This window comes from Sus scrofa, chromosome 13 (assembly GCF_000003025.6).
Source record: "Sus scrofa isolate TJ Tabasco breed Duroc chromosome 13, Sscrofa11.1, whole genome shotgun sequence".
NCBI classification, from domain to species: Eukaryota; Metazoa; Chordata; class Mammalia; order Artiodactyla; family Suidae; genus Sus; species Sus scrofa.
The window spans coordinates 207,224,745-207,240,864 of NC_010455.5; the positions used below are offsets into that span (position 1 = coordinate 207,224,745).

Genomic DNA, 16,120 nt, shown 5'->3' on the forward strand with positions numbered 1-16,120 from the left:
GAGGAGCCAGTAGATGTGGCATAGTGAGCATGTCCACTTAATTCAGGAAGGTCTGGAGAAACGCTCGCCCCTGAAGACAAGTCTCCTGGGCTTGCGGGGGAGGCGTGGTTACAACGGCCCCGTGGGGGCTGGCGACATGCTTTTGTTTCCCGCGAGAGCTTCTCTGGGTGATGGTCCCTTCCGTGGGTCACAAGCGCTGGTCCTCTGGCCAGCCTGCGCCCTGGCTCTTGCCATCCTTCTGTGTCAGCATCACGGATGCGCTTTGTGGGTGGGACTGGTTGTCTCGAATGCCCATCCCACGGGCGGAACTGAGGCCAAGGGACACGCGCTGACTTCCAACGTCACTCTTCACTTTTCTCCCCATCTTGAGTTCGGAAGACTTCCCGCTGCAGCACCTGCCAGGCTCTGGGGACCCCAGGGGCCGTGTGCTGGTCCAGCAGCCACCCTTTCAGGATCTGGGTCCCAAGATGACCACAGAGCCGGTGGCTTAAAGCCACAGGAATGTCCTCTCCCACCTCTGGATGCGCGAACTCCGCAACCAGGACCACTCGGCCAGCACTGAGAAATCGGCAGGGCCAGCCCCCCGCCCCAGAGGCTGTAGAAGAGAAGCCGCTCTTTGTTCCCTCCAGCTTCCGGTGGCCGCCACTTTCCTTGGCTCGTGGCCGCGTCACTCCCGTCTCTGCCTCCTCTCCTGTAGTCACATCTCCCTCTGCTCCTCTAATAAGGGACACCCGTCATAGTGCTAGGACCCACCTGGATGGTCAGGTCCTCAGCTTAAACATGTCTGCGGAGGCCCTTTTCCCAAGTAAGGGGACACCCACAGCCTCCAGGGCTTAGGACCCGATGGCCCAGCCTGCTCGGCCGCCCCTTCCCAGCGCGAAAGGTGTCAAACTCCCCGTCTGTGTCCACCCCTCTCCTTCCCCAGGGCGGCTTCCCTGCTGAGTACGTCATGGATGAGGAAGGCCAAGGGCACCTGACCTGCCTGGACAGCAACCACTCCCACTTCATCCTCGTGGACGACGGGACCCACGGCCGCTACGGGGTGGAGATTCCCCTGAGGGCGAGGCTGGAGAAGTTCATATCGGAGCAGACCAAGGAGAGAGGGGGTGAGAGGCGGAGGAGGCGCTGAGGGGCGCAGGCCGGCCCAGGCGTCCGGCTGGCCGCCAGCAGGGTGCCCATCGGGCGGGGCGCCGAGGGGGTTGTCGGGACGCACCCGGTGTGTGTACTCTGGGTCGGGGGTCCCCTTCTTGGGCCCTTTTTAACCCGTGGAAGGAAAGTCCGGGCAGTCAGGTCTCAGACTGTCCGACGGTCACTTTGCACCACAAACGCGCCTCAGCGCGGAAGTCAGAATGAGCTGGAGTCAAAGGCCAAGCCTTTTCCCCGGGCCGGGGTGGGCTGGAGTCTAGGGCATTGGGAGGTCAAGTGCGCGGGATCTGGCACCTGATTTGCAGGTGGGTCAGGCCCCCGTGAGCCAAGGTTTTCCCGCTCGGTTGCATGTCAGGGTCCTCAGAGGCAGGCCCGCGCCGGGGTCTCTGAGTCACGGGTCCGAGCGGGCGAGAACCTGCATTTCCACGCTCCTGGGGGACCACCCTTTGAGGACCTGTTTGGATGGGGCGTGTCGGGGCAGGGGTGCGCGTGGGGTGGGGGTGAGACCGTGTGGACACTTGGAGACCAGGTTTGCGTCCTGGGGAAGGATGTTTCTGACGCCCTCACAAGCCCCCACATCCGGAGGAAAGGCTCAGGGTGGGGCTGGCCGAGCGACCAGGGGGTGGAGTTCCGATGCGGTTCGCGGGGTCCCCAGCTGTGCCCAGATTTGAGGCGAAGGCAGGCTGGTCGCTGTGGCCTGGGGGGTGGGGGCGGGGACCCAGGGCGTCTCTGACCATCCTGCTTTCCCTGCTCCCTAGAGGGCCCGGGAGCGCCGGTGGTGTGGCTGGAGCGCCAGGCGGGGGAGGCGCGGGTGGCCAGCCCGAGCCCTCCGTCCTAAGCTGGGCTCTGTGCTTCGTCCTAGGTGTGGCCATCAAGATCCCCATTGCCTGCGTGGTGCTGGAGGGGGGGCCCGGCACGCTGCAGGTGCGTGCTGGCTGGGGGTGGGGCCTCTGGGGGTCGAGTCTTCCTGCAGGTGGGACAACAGCCCAAAGTGCTGTCCCCGGCCTCCGGGGGGTCGTCAGCAGGAGGGGCAGGGAGCCTGCGCCCCAGGGGGTGGAGGAAGTGGGGGGGCACCCTGTGGCAGCCTCTCGGGCGGACGGGTCGGGAACCCCTGGTGGGCCTGCCGTGGGAGGGGCGCGCAGGCTTTATCCCTGCCGCTTGGCCGGCTCAGAGCAAAGAGGGGCTCCAGAGGGTGTGCGGCGGCAGTGGAGCCCACTGCCCTCCTCCAGGACTGCGGGCAGCCCCTGGGGGATTCTGCGGCTCTGCAGGATCCTGGGAGGGTCCCCACCCGGCCTGTGGGACCAGCAGCCGAACGTAAAGCGGCTGCCCTGGCGGCTCTGAGACGCTGCTGCAGACAGCAGTTCAGGACCCGTGAATGGCGCGTGGTTCTCCCTTGCGGAACGCGGGCCAGCTTGCCTTCTGCTCTAGGAACCTGTGATGACCTTACAGCCGTCAGTCTGGGGGCAGAGGCGTGGACGTGTTGTTCACAGGGTCATAGAAGGTGCCCGTTTATGTTCAGTCATTGCGGGAGGTCAGCACAGGATCCGGGGGCCCCTGGGGGGCGCCACGCGTTGGGCGCCCTCCCTCCGTGGCTCTCCTGCAGACAGCGCACAGGCTGCGTCCTTGTGCCCAGGGCAGGGTGGCCTTCCTGCTGGGGTTCGAGGCCCTTCCCCACGGTGCTCTCAGCCTGGGTCTGGGGGTCTCCCTCCATGTCCTGGACTTGCCCTGGGCTTTAAGGAGGCACCCCAACTCCAGCCCAGGCCGTGCCCCTTCTTTCTGGAGATGGCCCTCAGGTCCACAGGTCAAGGGCTGGAAACGCCCAGGCCTTTCCCGACAGTGGCCTTGAGCAGCAGGCCTCTTTCTGGATGTGCTCTTGGTGTCAGGACCAGCTCCTTTGCCCGCTGTCAGTGGGACGCTGCCAGGTGGATGGCCGGAACCTGCTCGATGGCCAGACGGCAGCGCTGCTGGGGACCCTGTCTTAGGCAGGGCCGGGCAGGCGAGAGCCAGGCCCGGCTCACGCGGGCGCCGTGTTGCAGACCATCTACAACGCCATCACCCACGGCACCCCCTGCGTGATCGTGGAGGGCTCGGGCCGCGTGGCCGACGTCATCGCCCAGGTGGCCGGCCTGCCCATCTCCGAGATCACCGTCTGCCTGATCCAGCAGAAGCTGGGCTCGCTCTTCCCGGAGATGTTTGAGACCTTCACGGAAAGCAGGATCGTGGAGTGGACCAAAAAGGTGAGGGCACGCCGCTCGCCAGGCGCCGACGGCAGCCCTGAGTGAGACGCCGTCGGCCTGGTAGGCGGGCTGGACACGCGGGCTCTGGCCGGCCCAGGGTCGGCACGGGAGTGACCTGCAGAGGGTGGGGGCCTCAAGCCGGGCGGGAGGAGGGTCCAGGGCCCTGGGAGGCTGTCTGCTGGGGCAGCGCTGTCCTGCGAGGGAGGTGCACGGAGCCCCCCTGCCCTCAGAGCCCTGGCCCTGGGCTGGCCTCGCAGGGCGTGAGCACACCCGCCCCTCCCGGGCGTGCTGGGGGCCAGGGGCTGGTGCTGAGGCCGCGGGGGGTCGGGGCCGAGCTGAGATTTGGGCAGCAGGGGCGCTGGCCAGGGGTGGCAGTGTGTGGCAGCCTATGGCAGGGTCTGTCCTGGCCTCCAGGCCTGGTGACCTCGAGGCCACCCAGGCAGATCAATAGAGGCCTCCTGGGGTTGGCAGGGCGGGCAGGCACATGTGGCAGATGCGGCCCCTGGCGTGGCTCTGGGAAGCGTGTGGCGATCTGGGAGGTGCCTCGTGGGCCCTCGGTGGAGGCAGCAGTGACTCGGGCCCGTCCCAGGACCTGAGGGTGTAGCGAGCATTCCAGGGGCCCCGCCCTGGTCTCCGTGGCTTTGGGAGACCCAGACCTGGGAGGGAGCTGGTTCCACACCAAGGGGGATCCTTCCTGCCCTGGGGGTGACGCGCAGGATGGAGGGACGTGGCCCTGTGGCTGGCCAGTTTGGGGACAGATCGGTGAAGAGGGGACTCAGCTTTACTTCAGGTGCCCGCCCGTCCTCTTTGTTTTGGGACAATATCCGAGCTCTGGGAAACTGCGCAGATGGCGAGGGTTTTGGCCACCCTCACCTGGCTCTCCGGCTGTCACTGTCCTGCCAGAGGCGGTGTGTTTGTCAGAACCGACCACAGGGCTCCGGGCCGTGGCCGTCCGCTAAACTTGACCGGTCCCATTTCACGTTGATCCGCTAATGGCCTTTTTCTATCCAGGATCTGCATCAGTAGCCTGTTCTCTTTATTGTCTTTTTTCCTTTTCTTGCTTTTTAGGGCCGCACCTGCGGCATATGGAGGTTCCCAGTCTAGGGGTCCAACCGGAGCTGTAGCCTCTGGCCTACACCACAGCCACAGCAACACGGGATCCACGCCGTGTCTGCAACCTACACCACAGTTCACGGCAACGCCAGATCCTTATCCCACTGAGCGGGGCCAGGGATTGAACCTACATCCTCATGGATACTCATGCATTTGTTTCCATCGTGCCACAGTGGGAACTCCTTTTCTTTTTTGAAAATGTGTGACATTTTGTGGCTAGCCCAGGTTCCAAGGATTTTCTGGAACATCACTGTATGAACTAGAGGAGGGGGCTGCTGTGGTCATGGGGCAGAGGGGCCCTGCTTTCTGCGGAACCGTAAGCCCCAGGCCCCCCACCCCAGGAGCCCTGGTTGGACCCCTCCCCGCCCCGCCCTCTCCTGGCCCCAAGCAGGAGATCACGGCTGTTCCAGCCCAGGACCTCACTGCCCTGCGCGTCAGTAATCTCGCTGCAAAGTGCATTGGTGCTTTGCCATGCACAGCCGGAGACAACCTTGTTTGCAGATGGGTGAGGACTTTGTACGGACCCCTTAGGGATGGCCCGTGGCAGGCGGGGAGTGGGGCCAGAGGGTTCAGGGACGTCTGTCCAAGTCCTGAAAAGAAGGACTTCCTCTCTCTCCTGCTCCGAGGCTGTTTGGCTGAGTTGGGTGGCCTGGGGACTTTGCAATGGGCCTCAGAGTGGCCGTTTCTCCAGTCCGGGTTTTGGGGCCCCGAGTGAGCTCTGCAGGGACCCCAGCCCATGGCCATGACCCCTGGCGGGGGGCGGTGAGCAGGGCGCCCAGGAGGCCCTTGTCCTCTGGGGGAGGGCCAAGCCGGAGGGCCCCCTGCAGCTTGGGCTCCGGTGGTGGTGCTGAGCCTGTGGTCTGGCCGCTCTTGGAGCCCCGGGCTGGGGTCACTGCCCAGAGGGCCCTGACCTACACTTCCTGGCGGGACTCCGGGGTCACAGTCTCTGACCTTGGTTTCCCCGGTAGCCGGGGTCTGTCCTTCACGCGGCTGCGTGGTGCTGAGCCAGGCGGTGGCAGTCCTGGGACGCAGCCTGCAGTGCCTGTGACAGCGCTTTTCAGGACATGTCCGTGGAGCAGCGTAGCTCCAGCCGGGCCAGCCTCAGGCCATACGGGCGGTCAGTGCCTGCCAGGCAGAGACCACAGGGCCACACTGGGTGCCCCGCGACGGGGGGATGCTTCCCTGGGGGCTGTGGGGGTGGGAAGGGTTGAGGGTTGGGGCCCTGGATGTGGTGGGGAGGGCAGTGGGCCCGCTGAGGGGGCAGCGCAGTTTTCGGGGCGGCTCAGGGACCCTGCTCTCGGCTGTCTTCTTGTGGCCTCAGAGGGCCTCCTTAGAGACGGCTGTTCTCTGTGGGCTTTTGCTGTGGCGTCGGCTCAGCTTGGCCAGCAGGCCACGCAGCTTGGCCTCAGTAGTTTGTAAATTATTCAGGCGATTCTCAGAAGTGACTATAGCCTGCTGAGGTTTCAAGGGGCCTGTGTTTTCAGTCCATTGCTGAGCGGAGGCCTGAAGGCGGGTTTCACACACCCCGGTCTCAAGCCAGGGCCTGAGCTGGTGGCTGTTCTTGTTCCATGGGGAGGGGACCCCCATGGCCGTGATCGCTGGTCCAGTCCTCCAGGGCTGTCTGCCCTGTGCCGGGTCCTTGGGTGCTGCCCTTGGCAGACATGGTGGCACCTTGGGGCTCTCGTCACAGGCCCAGGGCCAGCGCCCGGCTGGTGTCAGGACGAACTGCTGGCCTCGCTCAGCAGCCCTGCTCTCTTGCCTGCAAACGAGGGGTCATTTGTGCTTCAGCTCAGGGATGGAGCGAGGTTCCCTGGTCGGTCGGCACACACAGGCTCATGGGGTTACCCCATCCAACGCCCAGGAGCTGGGCTAGACCCCGGGGGTTCGGCTGGAGGACGGGGTGGGACTGGGGAAAGATCAGGGGCCGTTGAGGAGTTGACGTGAAAGCCGGACCCCGAGGTAGGGGGAAGGTTCGGGTCTTAGAGGCAGAGGCGGGGCGTGCGAGGGGCCCCCCCGGGTGGGGGTGGTCTGTCCAGAGGTGTGAGCTACCCGCCGGGCTGGGGAGCTAGGGGAGGAGTCTGAAGCTTTGGGGTGTGGGGAGCCAGCAGGGGGCCCCCCTCCCCAGCCTCAGGGTGAGGGGTCAAGGGACGCAGCGATCGAGAGCAGGCGTGGCAGCGGAGAGATGGTGGCTAGACAGACAGGGGACAGGCAGTAGATGACAGACGGCTAGACAGACAGACAGGAGGGGTGGCTGGATGTCTAGACAGGCAGGCAGTAGACGAACAGGTAGGTAGGGTGAGTAGCTAAATAGATACCCAGATCCAGGGGTAGGTGGGTGTATGAACAGGCAGGTAGGCAGGTTGGGTTAGGGTTAGGGGTTAGGGGTTAGGGTTAGGGTTAGGGGTTAGGGGTTAGGGGTTAGGGGTTAGGGTTAGGGTTAGGGTAGGTAGGCAGCGGGGGCGTTGGGGAAGCAGAGAGATCCACAGATCCGCGCACACAGGTACACAGGCCGATGAGCAGGGAGATACATGGATGGAGGGCTGGCTGGCGGGCTGGATGGGTGGACAGGTAGGTGGGCGGGTGAATGGGGAGGCAGGTGGGCGGGTGGGTGGATGGGTGGATGGGTGGGTGCGGCAGGCCCCAGGCGAGGACCAGAGGGAGGGCTTCAGTTAAGTAACGCTGGGTGTTGGGTGGATCTCACCTGATGGGGGAGGTGAAGGGTCTTTACCCTTTTGGGCTGGGCTGCCCACGAGCAAATGCCCACCTCTTCGTCTTCACCGCTGGGGCGTGGGCAGCTGAGGGGGTGGCCCCGGCCACGCGGGCAGACGGGGCACCACCTGCCCGGGGCTCTGGATCCGTGGCCGGGACCTCGAGTCTACAGGCGCCCTCGGAGGCCAGGAGGCCTCACTAGGGCCCGTCCGCTGCAGATCCAAGACATCGTCCGGAGGCGGCAGCTGCTGACCATCTTCCGGGAAGGCAAGGACGGCCAGCAGGACGTGGACGTGGCCATTCTGCAGGCCTTGCTGAAAGGTGAGGCTCAGGCGACGCAGGGACAAGGGAGGAGCCGGACGAGGGTGCCAGGACCCCGAGTCTAGAAGCGCCCTCCCCCGCCACCCCATGAGCAGGTGCGCTGGTCAGAGGGCAGCTGGTGGGGGACCTCGCCCGACCCCCTTCACCCTCCCGCTGGGCAGGTGGGGCCCATCGCCGATGCAGGGGTGCAGGCTCCACTCACCTTCTTACCCGAAACCTGAGCGCAGCCCGCACTGGTTCACCCCTTCTTGGTCTCAGACTTCTCGTAAAATGTTAGGGTAGAAGCAAGAAGCGTGAGCCTCTGCTCATGTCCCCATGCTTCATCTGCTGTTTAACGCCTCTGCCTCGGATGCAGGACTGAGTCCGAGAGCGGGCGTCGCTCGAGCAGCAGAGTCCAGGCCGAGTTCCGCTGCCCAGCCTGCCCTCTGCCTTCTGCCCTCCCCTGCCCGCGCCTCCCCCCAGCCCCTGTGGTGGGGCTGGTGCTTCCCTGTCCTCCCACCAGCCCTGATGCAGCTGCGACATCCCTGGTGCCCACGAGCCTTTGTCCTGTGCCGAGCGGCCCGTCACCCTGGAGGGACGCAGGCCAGGGCCGCCTAGTGGGGGTGGGCTCTCCCCCTGGGTCTGCGCGCCCATCTGCGTTGCCGCACGTCCGGCTGCCTGCCTCCTCGTCGGCACCTGGCGGGGTCGGTCTGGAAGCCGTGGCCTCTGGTGGGTGTGAAGTGAAGTCCCTGTGTGGTTTGGATCCTGGGCTTGGTGGCCGTTTGTACGTCGTCTCAGTGAGTGTCTGTCTGATCGTCTGCCTGTGTTTATTTGGTTATTTGTCTTCTTATGTTGGCCGTGTAAGAGAGCTCTCGAAGTGGTCTTTTTTTTTGGAGGCTGCATGCGTGACACGTGGAGCTTCCCAGGCTAGGGGTCGAATCGGAGCTGCAGCTGCCGGCCTGCACTGGAGCCACAGCAATGCGGGATCCGAGCCACATCTGCCACCTACACCGCAGCTCACGGCCACGCAAGATCCTTAACCCACTGAGCGAGGCCAGGGATCGAACCCACATCCTCATGGATGCCAGGAGGGTTCATTAACCGCTGAGCCACGCCGGGAACTCCCCCGATATGTCCTCATAGGAACCCATGCTGGGGCTGTCTTCTCCTGGGGCATGATCGGCTTTTATGAGTCCTTCACGCTGTCTTTGGAGAGCAGAGGTTTACATTTTAATGCATTTTAATTCACGCTTTTCCCGGTCGGGTTCATGTTCTTTGCATCCCAAGAAACCCTCACCTTTCCCGTGGGTTCAGGCGCTCACCTCTGTCTCTCGGCAGAAGCCCCGCAGGCACAGCTTCCACGTTCAGGTCTGCGAGTCACCTTGGGTTCATTTTTGGGTATCATGTGAAAGAAGGGTCAAAGTTCTTTTTTCTTCTTCCCCAAATAACAACCCATGTTTTAAAATGTTAACCCAGAAAGAGCAAAGACACTAGCTGGGCAAAGACCTGCGCTGAGAGCCGGGGTAAGGTGGTGGTTTCGCAATCAAGGCCGAAGGGGGAAGGTGGCGGCTTTGTGGTCCACCTTCGGAATGTTCATAGCAGATGCCTGCCTTTCAGGGACTCGTGTCCACCTTACACGTAGGGTCAGGGGGCTTGGCCGGGAGGCGGGGACGGGGCAAGGGCTGGGGTGAGCAGGAGTGGTGACCAAGCCCGATCCTCTGATTCTGCCACTGAAAGGAAGTGATGTTTTGAAGGTGTCCTGGCGGGGGGGGAGACTTGGTGACTGCGCGCCGAATTCACTCGAAGTGCCTGAGGCCCGGTTGGGGACCGCCCGCGCCCCCGATTCTGATAGACGTGGGCAGGGATGCCGACGGGAAGCGGCTTGAGACGCAGTTTGAGTGAAGCCCCGACACCTGTGCTTTTCCCCGCAGCCTCCCGGAGCCACGACGGCTTTGGCCACGAGAACTGGGACCACCAGCTGAAGCTAGCGGTGGCGTGGAACCGCGTGGACATTGCGCGCAGTGAGATCTTCACGGATGAGCGGCCGTGGAAGGTGAGGCCTCCTCGGGGACAGCCCTGGCACCCGCCGCTGGGCCTCGTCCGGATCCACCGGTTCCTCAGAGAGGGCAGCAGGCAGGGTCCAGCCCTGGGACGGTGGCACCCCAGGGTCTGGGGTCGGGGTTCCTCGGGGCAGTGACCCATGCGCCCCCATCCCCAGCCCTCAGAGCTGCACCCCATGATGACAGCCGCCCTCATCGCCAACAAGCCCGAGTTCGTGAAGCTCTTCCTGGAGAACGGGGTGCAGCTGACGGAGTTCGGGACGTGCGACACGCTGCTCTACCTGTACGAGAACCTGGAGCCCTGCTGCCTGTTCCGCTACAAGCTGCAGAAGGTGCTGGCCGAGGAGCCCGAGCGCCCGGCACCCCGCCTGCGGATGCACCACGTGGCCCAGGTGCTGCGGGAGCTTCTGGGCGACTTCTCGCAGCCGCTGTACCCCCGGCCCCGCTCCAGCGACCAGCCGCGCCTGCTGCTTCCGGCGCCCAACCTCAAGTTCCATGTGAGTGCGGGCCGCGGGCTGCACGCGCGCTGCCCTGAGGGCTTCAAACGTAGCCCTCGCTCGTCCTGAAAGGTCAGCTCGGGCCAAAGCACAGGCGGCGGCGTGCACAGCAGGGCTCTTCCCCGCCTGCTCTGGAGCCTGGAAGTCAAGGTCAGGGGTCAGCAGGTGGGCTTCCAGCGTGGCCTCTCTTCCTGGCCAGCAGGGGCCAAGCACTGCACGCAGCCTTTCCTCCGAGCGACCGTTCCCCTTCTACAGGGACGCCGCCCCGTGGGGTCAGGGCTCTGTCCTTTGGCCTCGGTCACCTCCTTAAAGGCCCGTCTCTGCACGCACCCACAATGGGGGTTAGGGCTTCACCAGATGAACGGGGCGGGGGGACATAATTCAGACCCTGGCTTTTGGCTCCTGAGCCCTCCAGTTCGTGTCCTTCTCACAGGCTCCAGCCCAACAGCCCCCGAGTCTTAGCTGGTTCCAGCATCTGCTCCGACGTCACACCTAGATCAGGTGTGGGGAGACTCGGGCAACGTCACCCGAGGCAGATCCCTCTCCAGCCGTGACCCTGAGAAACCAGGCCTACCCTGTGCTTCTGGGGCTAGCGGAGGACAGGCGGGGGGTGGACCATCCCCTTCCCAAAGAGGGGCTGGGAGGAGGAAGGGCGAGTCCAAAGCCCAACAGGGCAAACTCCATGAGATCTTAAGGCTCTAGAACATTCCTCTCTGGCCTGATGCTCTGCCTTCTGCCCTGGTGGGGCAGTGTTGTCACCCCGTGGTCCCTGCAGTGCTGGGGGGCAGCATTCTGGCCCAACGAGAGGACCCCACCCTCTGAAACTGGGGAGGAGAGAGGCTGGCTTGCTCCTGTGCTGGGAGCGGCAGCCCTGGTGACCTCTGAATCACCTCCAGGGTCAGCTGCCCCTTTTCTTGAAGGGTCACGATGTTCCCAGCTGGCGGCTCTGTTGTCCTGTCCTGTGAGTCCCAGACCCCGCCAGCCTTCCCATGTTTCTGCCCCGTGGTCCTGACCGGCCATGTCTGCTGGGACCTCCCGTCTCTAGTCCTGTTTACTGAGGGCTGGTCGCACCCACAGGCTCCCTGAAACGAGGGTCCAGCCCTCACATTCTCTCCAGAGCATGCTCTCCTGTTGGCTGGGAATTGTCCAACTCTTCAAGTTCCGGCTCCTTCCTGTTTACCTTCCTTCTGCCTCCCTCGCCCCTTGCCTTTGACCTTCAGCCGTAAGAGAAGCCGGCCCCGCCTTCCGCACCTGCTTGGAGGTTGGCTCAGCTGACAGCCAGGTTCCTTCCCCAAATGCAAGAACGAGGCTCAGCCAGGCTCCCACCCCTAGTGACAGGGCAACCTCCCCTCCAGTGTCCAGTGGCATGCTCCCCGTTTCCACCTGAGAGGCCGCTGGAACATCTGTTTCTACCTGCTGTCCCTTCCCAGCCCCTTCTTACAAGGACACCAGTCCCGTTGGGTCAGGCCCCGCCCACGACCCCCTTTAACCGTAACCACACGCTTAAAGGCCCATCTCCAAATACAGCCCCATGGGGGGGCTTCAACATAGGACATTTAGGGGACACACTTTAGTCCATAACTCCCTTTCTGGAACCATCTGACCATACAGAAGGTCACACAGGGGAGCCATCTCCCTCGTGCCCTGCACCCCGAGTCCTGCTCACCGGAGTAGCTGGTTTTGTGTCGGCAGTTCAGTGCACCCTACCCGTATCTGTGTGAGACACACGTGTGTTGCAGCATGAGAGGAGAAGGGCTTTCTCGTCTGCATCGTCACTTGATGGGCCTCCTGCAGCCTCTCCACGTCAAGCTCAGTGCTGGCCTTCGCGTGTGTGTTTAGGTACCGGAGTCTCATCTCCTGATTGATGCAGCTTTTACCACTGGACTTTGTCAGGTGCCTTTTGAGAAGCTGAACTGCTCTTCTTCCTTGACTTATGAAATTGGTGAATTAGTTTAACAGACTTTTATTTCTGTTTGGAACCTCAACTTGATTGGGGTGCATCATGAATTTAATACGACACTAGATTCCCAATATTTTCTGGACTTTGTATCAGAATGTTTGACTCTTTGATTGCAGGTTTATTTGGGGGAGGTTGTATTTGTCAGGTTCTGACATCAAGTTTATGTTAGCTCTGTGAAAACATTGGGAAGCCTTTCTTCTTTCCTTGCTCTGGAAGTGTTAACATGGCCAGAATTCACTGCTTCTGACCAGCTTGGCAGAATCCCCAGTGAATCCATTGGGGCCTGGGGCCTTTTTGGGTGGAAACTCTTATGACTTTCTCATTTTCTTTCCTCTTGGTCCTGATGTTTAGGTTTTCTGTCTCTTCTAAGATTATATTTGATTTTTTTCCCTTCTAGAAAATTATCCATTTCCTTCCAGTTTGCAAATCCCTCCATGGTCCTGGGCGAGCCATGCCCAACCCCTGAGAAAGACGTGACTGTGTCTTGGTTTTATATATTCACAGTTCTGTCTTTCTTGATTCTGGCATATTTAAGATGCCCAGTTGGAAGGTGCTTGAGAAAGTCCTAAGTGGAAGCTCACACTTAACCATGACTGTAATTTAAGAAGATGAGCAAGCTTTTTTCAATAAAGATGAGCTTTTAGGAAATTTCTAAAATCACTTAAAGAAAGTGCAGTTTGTGTGTGATATGGGAAAAATGTTCTTTGTGTCCGGAAATTGTTTCCAGACTGTCTAAGGATGTGTTTATTTACTGATGGGCCAGGAAGCTTGGGTTCTTGTGTCGCTGCGGTTGAGTTTGCTGGGGCCAGGGTCCTCCCACTCACTTGCGGCCTCCTTGTCTGTTCAGCAGCTCTCTCTTGCTGGCCTTCTCTGCAGGAGACCCTGTGTAGGTTCCTTTGAGGAACGGACCCTGTGTTAGAATTTTACTTCACATAAAAAAGCTTTGATCCCATCAGGTAAAACTAAGGAGCACAGAGGTGCCTGGTGAGGAACAGGGGTCTGCAAATGTTGGTGCAGGTGGTTCCTGGGCCTTATGCTTTTGGGTGTTTCTACATGTCTCCAGAATGGTGGTTGAAGACCCCCAGCATGCGTGAGAATGACCTGGGGGGGCGCTGGAAATGCAGTATGCAGGGCTTGTTCTCCAGGGCCAGTGGGGCTGAGCTCAGGACCTGCGTCCCCAGCAGGCCCCCCGGGATTCTGGTGCTCACGGGGTCCTGGCTGGGACTCTGACTGCCCTCTGCTCACCAGGTACAGGGAGTGAGTCTCCGGTCCCTGTACAAGCGCTCACCAAGACACGTTGCCTTCACCATGGACCCAGTCCGAGACCTTCTCCTTTGGGCCATCGTCCAGAACCGCCGGGAGTTGGCAGAAATCATCTGGGCTCAGGTAACGAGACCTGCTCACGGGCACGCACAGCTGTGGGTGGACCAGGGACAGGGCTCCAGCTGGGGATCCTGGCCAGAGAACCCAATGCTGATGCAGGGGGTGTCACCGAGGACCTTGGAGGGAGGGCGGTGGGCGTCCACACGACAGGGGACTCAGGGGGCCCAGGGCTGGCCCTGGGCAAGAAGGTTAAATTGAGTTCCAGGCAGTCTCTGCCCATGGCTGGTCGGGGAGGAAGCCTGCTGTGCCCACACGTTCTGGTTAGCGGTGCGTGTGCGGTGGCCCCCTGGTCAGAAGACTCAGCAGGCACATTCCACCCTCAGCCTCAGGGGCTGCATCTTTCCACTGATGGTTGGGGGGTCTCAGGAGCAGTCTTCCTGACAGGCACTTCCCAGATGCCACCGCTCTGAGCTGGTGGGGACACACCCTCCAGCTGGCCAGGAGACTCAGAATCCCTGGGCCCATGTGCAGCTTCATCCCCCAGGATGGGGCACTTGGGGTCCTTGGGAAACGGAGCTGCGGGCCCAAGTCTTCCCGTGGGGTCTTCCTTTGGTTCAGGCTGACTCTCCTCTCGTGGGAAGGCCCATTTTTTTCTCAGAGAAGTCCCGCTTTCAGGGCTGGTGCTTCCAGACCACTGTCAAGGAGCCCTCCCCCCAGTGTCCGGGCAGAGGCTATGGTGGCCTTCCCTGCTCCTCCGTGGCTCGGGGAGGTTTGCCCTCCCACAAGGTGCCTGGGGGAGGGGGTCAGCGGCAGACTGGCCACCTTGGGTGTGCCCGGTGGGGCTCAGGGGACAGATACAGATTTCCAGGCTCTGACACTAGCCCTTCGATGGGGGCCAGTGCTGCCCTCAGACCCAGGGCCTCCAGCTTTGAGAACCTTGCTTGGGATTTTCCTCGTCCTCCTCTGGTGCCCAGGATGGGTGGTGCCCCTGAGGCAGGTGTCTGAGCCTGGATGGGGCCTTGCAAGGGCCCCACTTCTCCCCTTCAGGGTGCGCCATGCGTGGGGTTGACCAGATGCCCAGGCAGCTCTGGGCTTGCTGCCAGCAGGGCTGTGCTGGTGCCTGTGCCCAGTCTGGGTTCCGGGTGGGCAAGCAGACCATGCCCACCAGCCGGAGCGGATACCCAACCACTAGAAGGGCTTAGGTGTGATTCGGGGTGAGCCAAGGGGTTTAAACAGAAGAGGTCACAGCAAGCCCTCGCCCCGCAGCCCCTGCTCTTGGGCCTCGGCTCCCATCACCCTGGGCAGTGCCTGAGGCTCCGGGGCAGGACCGGCCAGGTCCTCACATGGCTCCTCTCGGTGCCCAGAGCCAGGACTGCATCGCGGCAGCCCTGGCCTGCAGCAAGATCCTGAAGCAGCTGTCCAGGGAGGAGGAGGACACCGACAGCCTCGAGGAGATGCTGGCGCTCGCCGACGAGTACGAGCAGCGAGCCATCGGTGAGTTCCCGGGGCCGCAGCCGCGGCTCCCCACGGGTCACCCTGGGGCCCCTCGCCCTGGGCTCAGCTCCCCGTGTCCAGGCCCTGTCGTCTGGAGGGGCCGTGCTCCGCCACTGTCCCCGGCCACCGGCGGGGCCCGGCTGCTGTGAGGTGGCCTTTGTCCCCCAGGGGTGTTCACCGAGTGCTACCGGAAGGATGAGGAGCGAGCTCAGAAGCTGCTGGTCCGTGTGTCGGAGGCCTGGGGGAAGACCACCTGCCTGCAGCTGGCCCTGGAGGCCAAGGACATGAAGTTTGTGTCTCACGGGGGCGTCCAGGTGACCTTCTGGGGCCTAGACACATCTGCCATGGTGCTGTGGGGGTGGTCACGGCATCCCGCTTACGTGGCCGGCACAGGCAGTCCTGCATCTGGGGTGCAGTCCTCCAGGCGGCCCCAGGGCCAGAGCTCAGCCCCCCACCCCCTCTCCCCGGGGCCTCTGGAGGGATCTGGATCGGGGGTGGGGGGCATCTTCCTAGAAGGCTGAGTGCAGGGTGCTCTGTTGCCTTGGTGACATGGCAAGCCTGGCATCCAGCAGGTGCCCCTCTGCACACTGGCGCTTCCTTGGAGCTTATCTCACACTGTCACCAGGCCCCCGAGCACCGCCGTGTGCGGGGCTGTGCTGGCTCCAGGCTTGTGGTGGGGGATCCTGTCCAAACCCCTCCCCCAGACAGAGCTCAGAGGGCCGGCCGGAGGCAGGGGGGACGGGTGCCCTGACTTCAAGCCCTGCCTCTCGGCCTCCTCCCTCTGGGAGAGCCCAGCCCTGCCCACCCAGAGCCCCTTCCTCGGCCGGCGGGTGGCGGGGCCTGGCGGAGCTGCCCACAGCCTGGCGTGCTTGAGCTGCAGCCCCTGTTCCTCGGGGGCCTCAGGGAGTCCTGGTCAGGATGGGCAGGGGCGCCCATCGCCCTGACCCTGGCGCCCTCGGTCCGCAGGCATTCCTGACCAAGGTGTGGTGGGGCCAGCTCAGCGTGGACAACGGGCTGTGGCGGGTGGTCCTGTGCATGCTGGCCTTCCCGCTGCTCGCCACCGGCCTCGTCTCCTTCAGGTGCCCACCTGGCTGTGGGGTGCGGGGGCTCCGGACCTTCCTTCCCGAACGCCACCCCCGGTGGGGGGGCGGGGAACCGTCTTGTGTGTCCTCACGGCCGCCACTGACCTCACCTGTGCTGAGGCCGTTTCCCTAAGCACCCGCCCTGCCCGGACCACCTGCTGGGCCGGGGTGTTTGTCACGGCCCTGAAGGAACCAGAGG

At 62.9% G+C, this 16,120-nt stretch overlaps 1 protein-coding gene across 7 annotated transcripts in view; it reads left to right on the top strand.

The window, feature by feature from the left end:
• Nucleotides 1-16,120, top strand: part of TRPM2 (transient receptor potential cation channel subfamily M member 2) — a 50,975-nt gene that overhangs the window by 12,406 nt on the left and 22,449 nt on the right. For all 7 annotated transcript variants that reach the window (XM_021071509.1, XM_021071506.1, XM_021071502.1 and 4 more), the window contains exons 7-16: nucleotides 926-1,106; nucleotides 2,009-2,070; nucleotides 3,183-3,383; nucleotides 7,424-7,526; nucleotides 9,437-9,558; nucleotides 9,724-10,062; nucleotides 13,271-13,408; nucleotides 14,710-14,839; nucleotides 15,008-15,153; nucleotides 15,806-15,918. In XM_021071509.1, coding sequence (XP_020927168.1) covers nucleotides 926-1,106; nucleotides 2,009-2,070; nucleotides 3,183-3,383; nucleotides 7,424-7,526; nucleotides 9,437-9,558; nucleotides 9,724-10,062; nucleotides 13,271-13,408; nucleotides 14,710-14,839; nucleotides 15,008-15,153; nucleotides 15,806-15,918 — 1,535 coding nt within the window. The remainder of the gene's footprint in view (nucleotides 1-925; nucleotides 1,107-2,008; nucleotides 2,071-3,182; nucleotides 3,384-7,423; nucleotides 7,527-9,436; nucleotides 9,559-9,723; nucleotides 10,063-13,270; nucleotides 13,409-14,709; nucleotides 14,840-15,007; nucleotides 15,154-15,805; nucleotides 15,919-16,120) is intronic.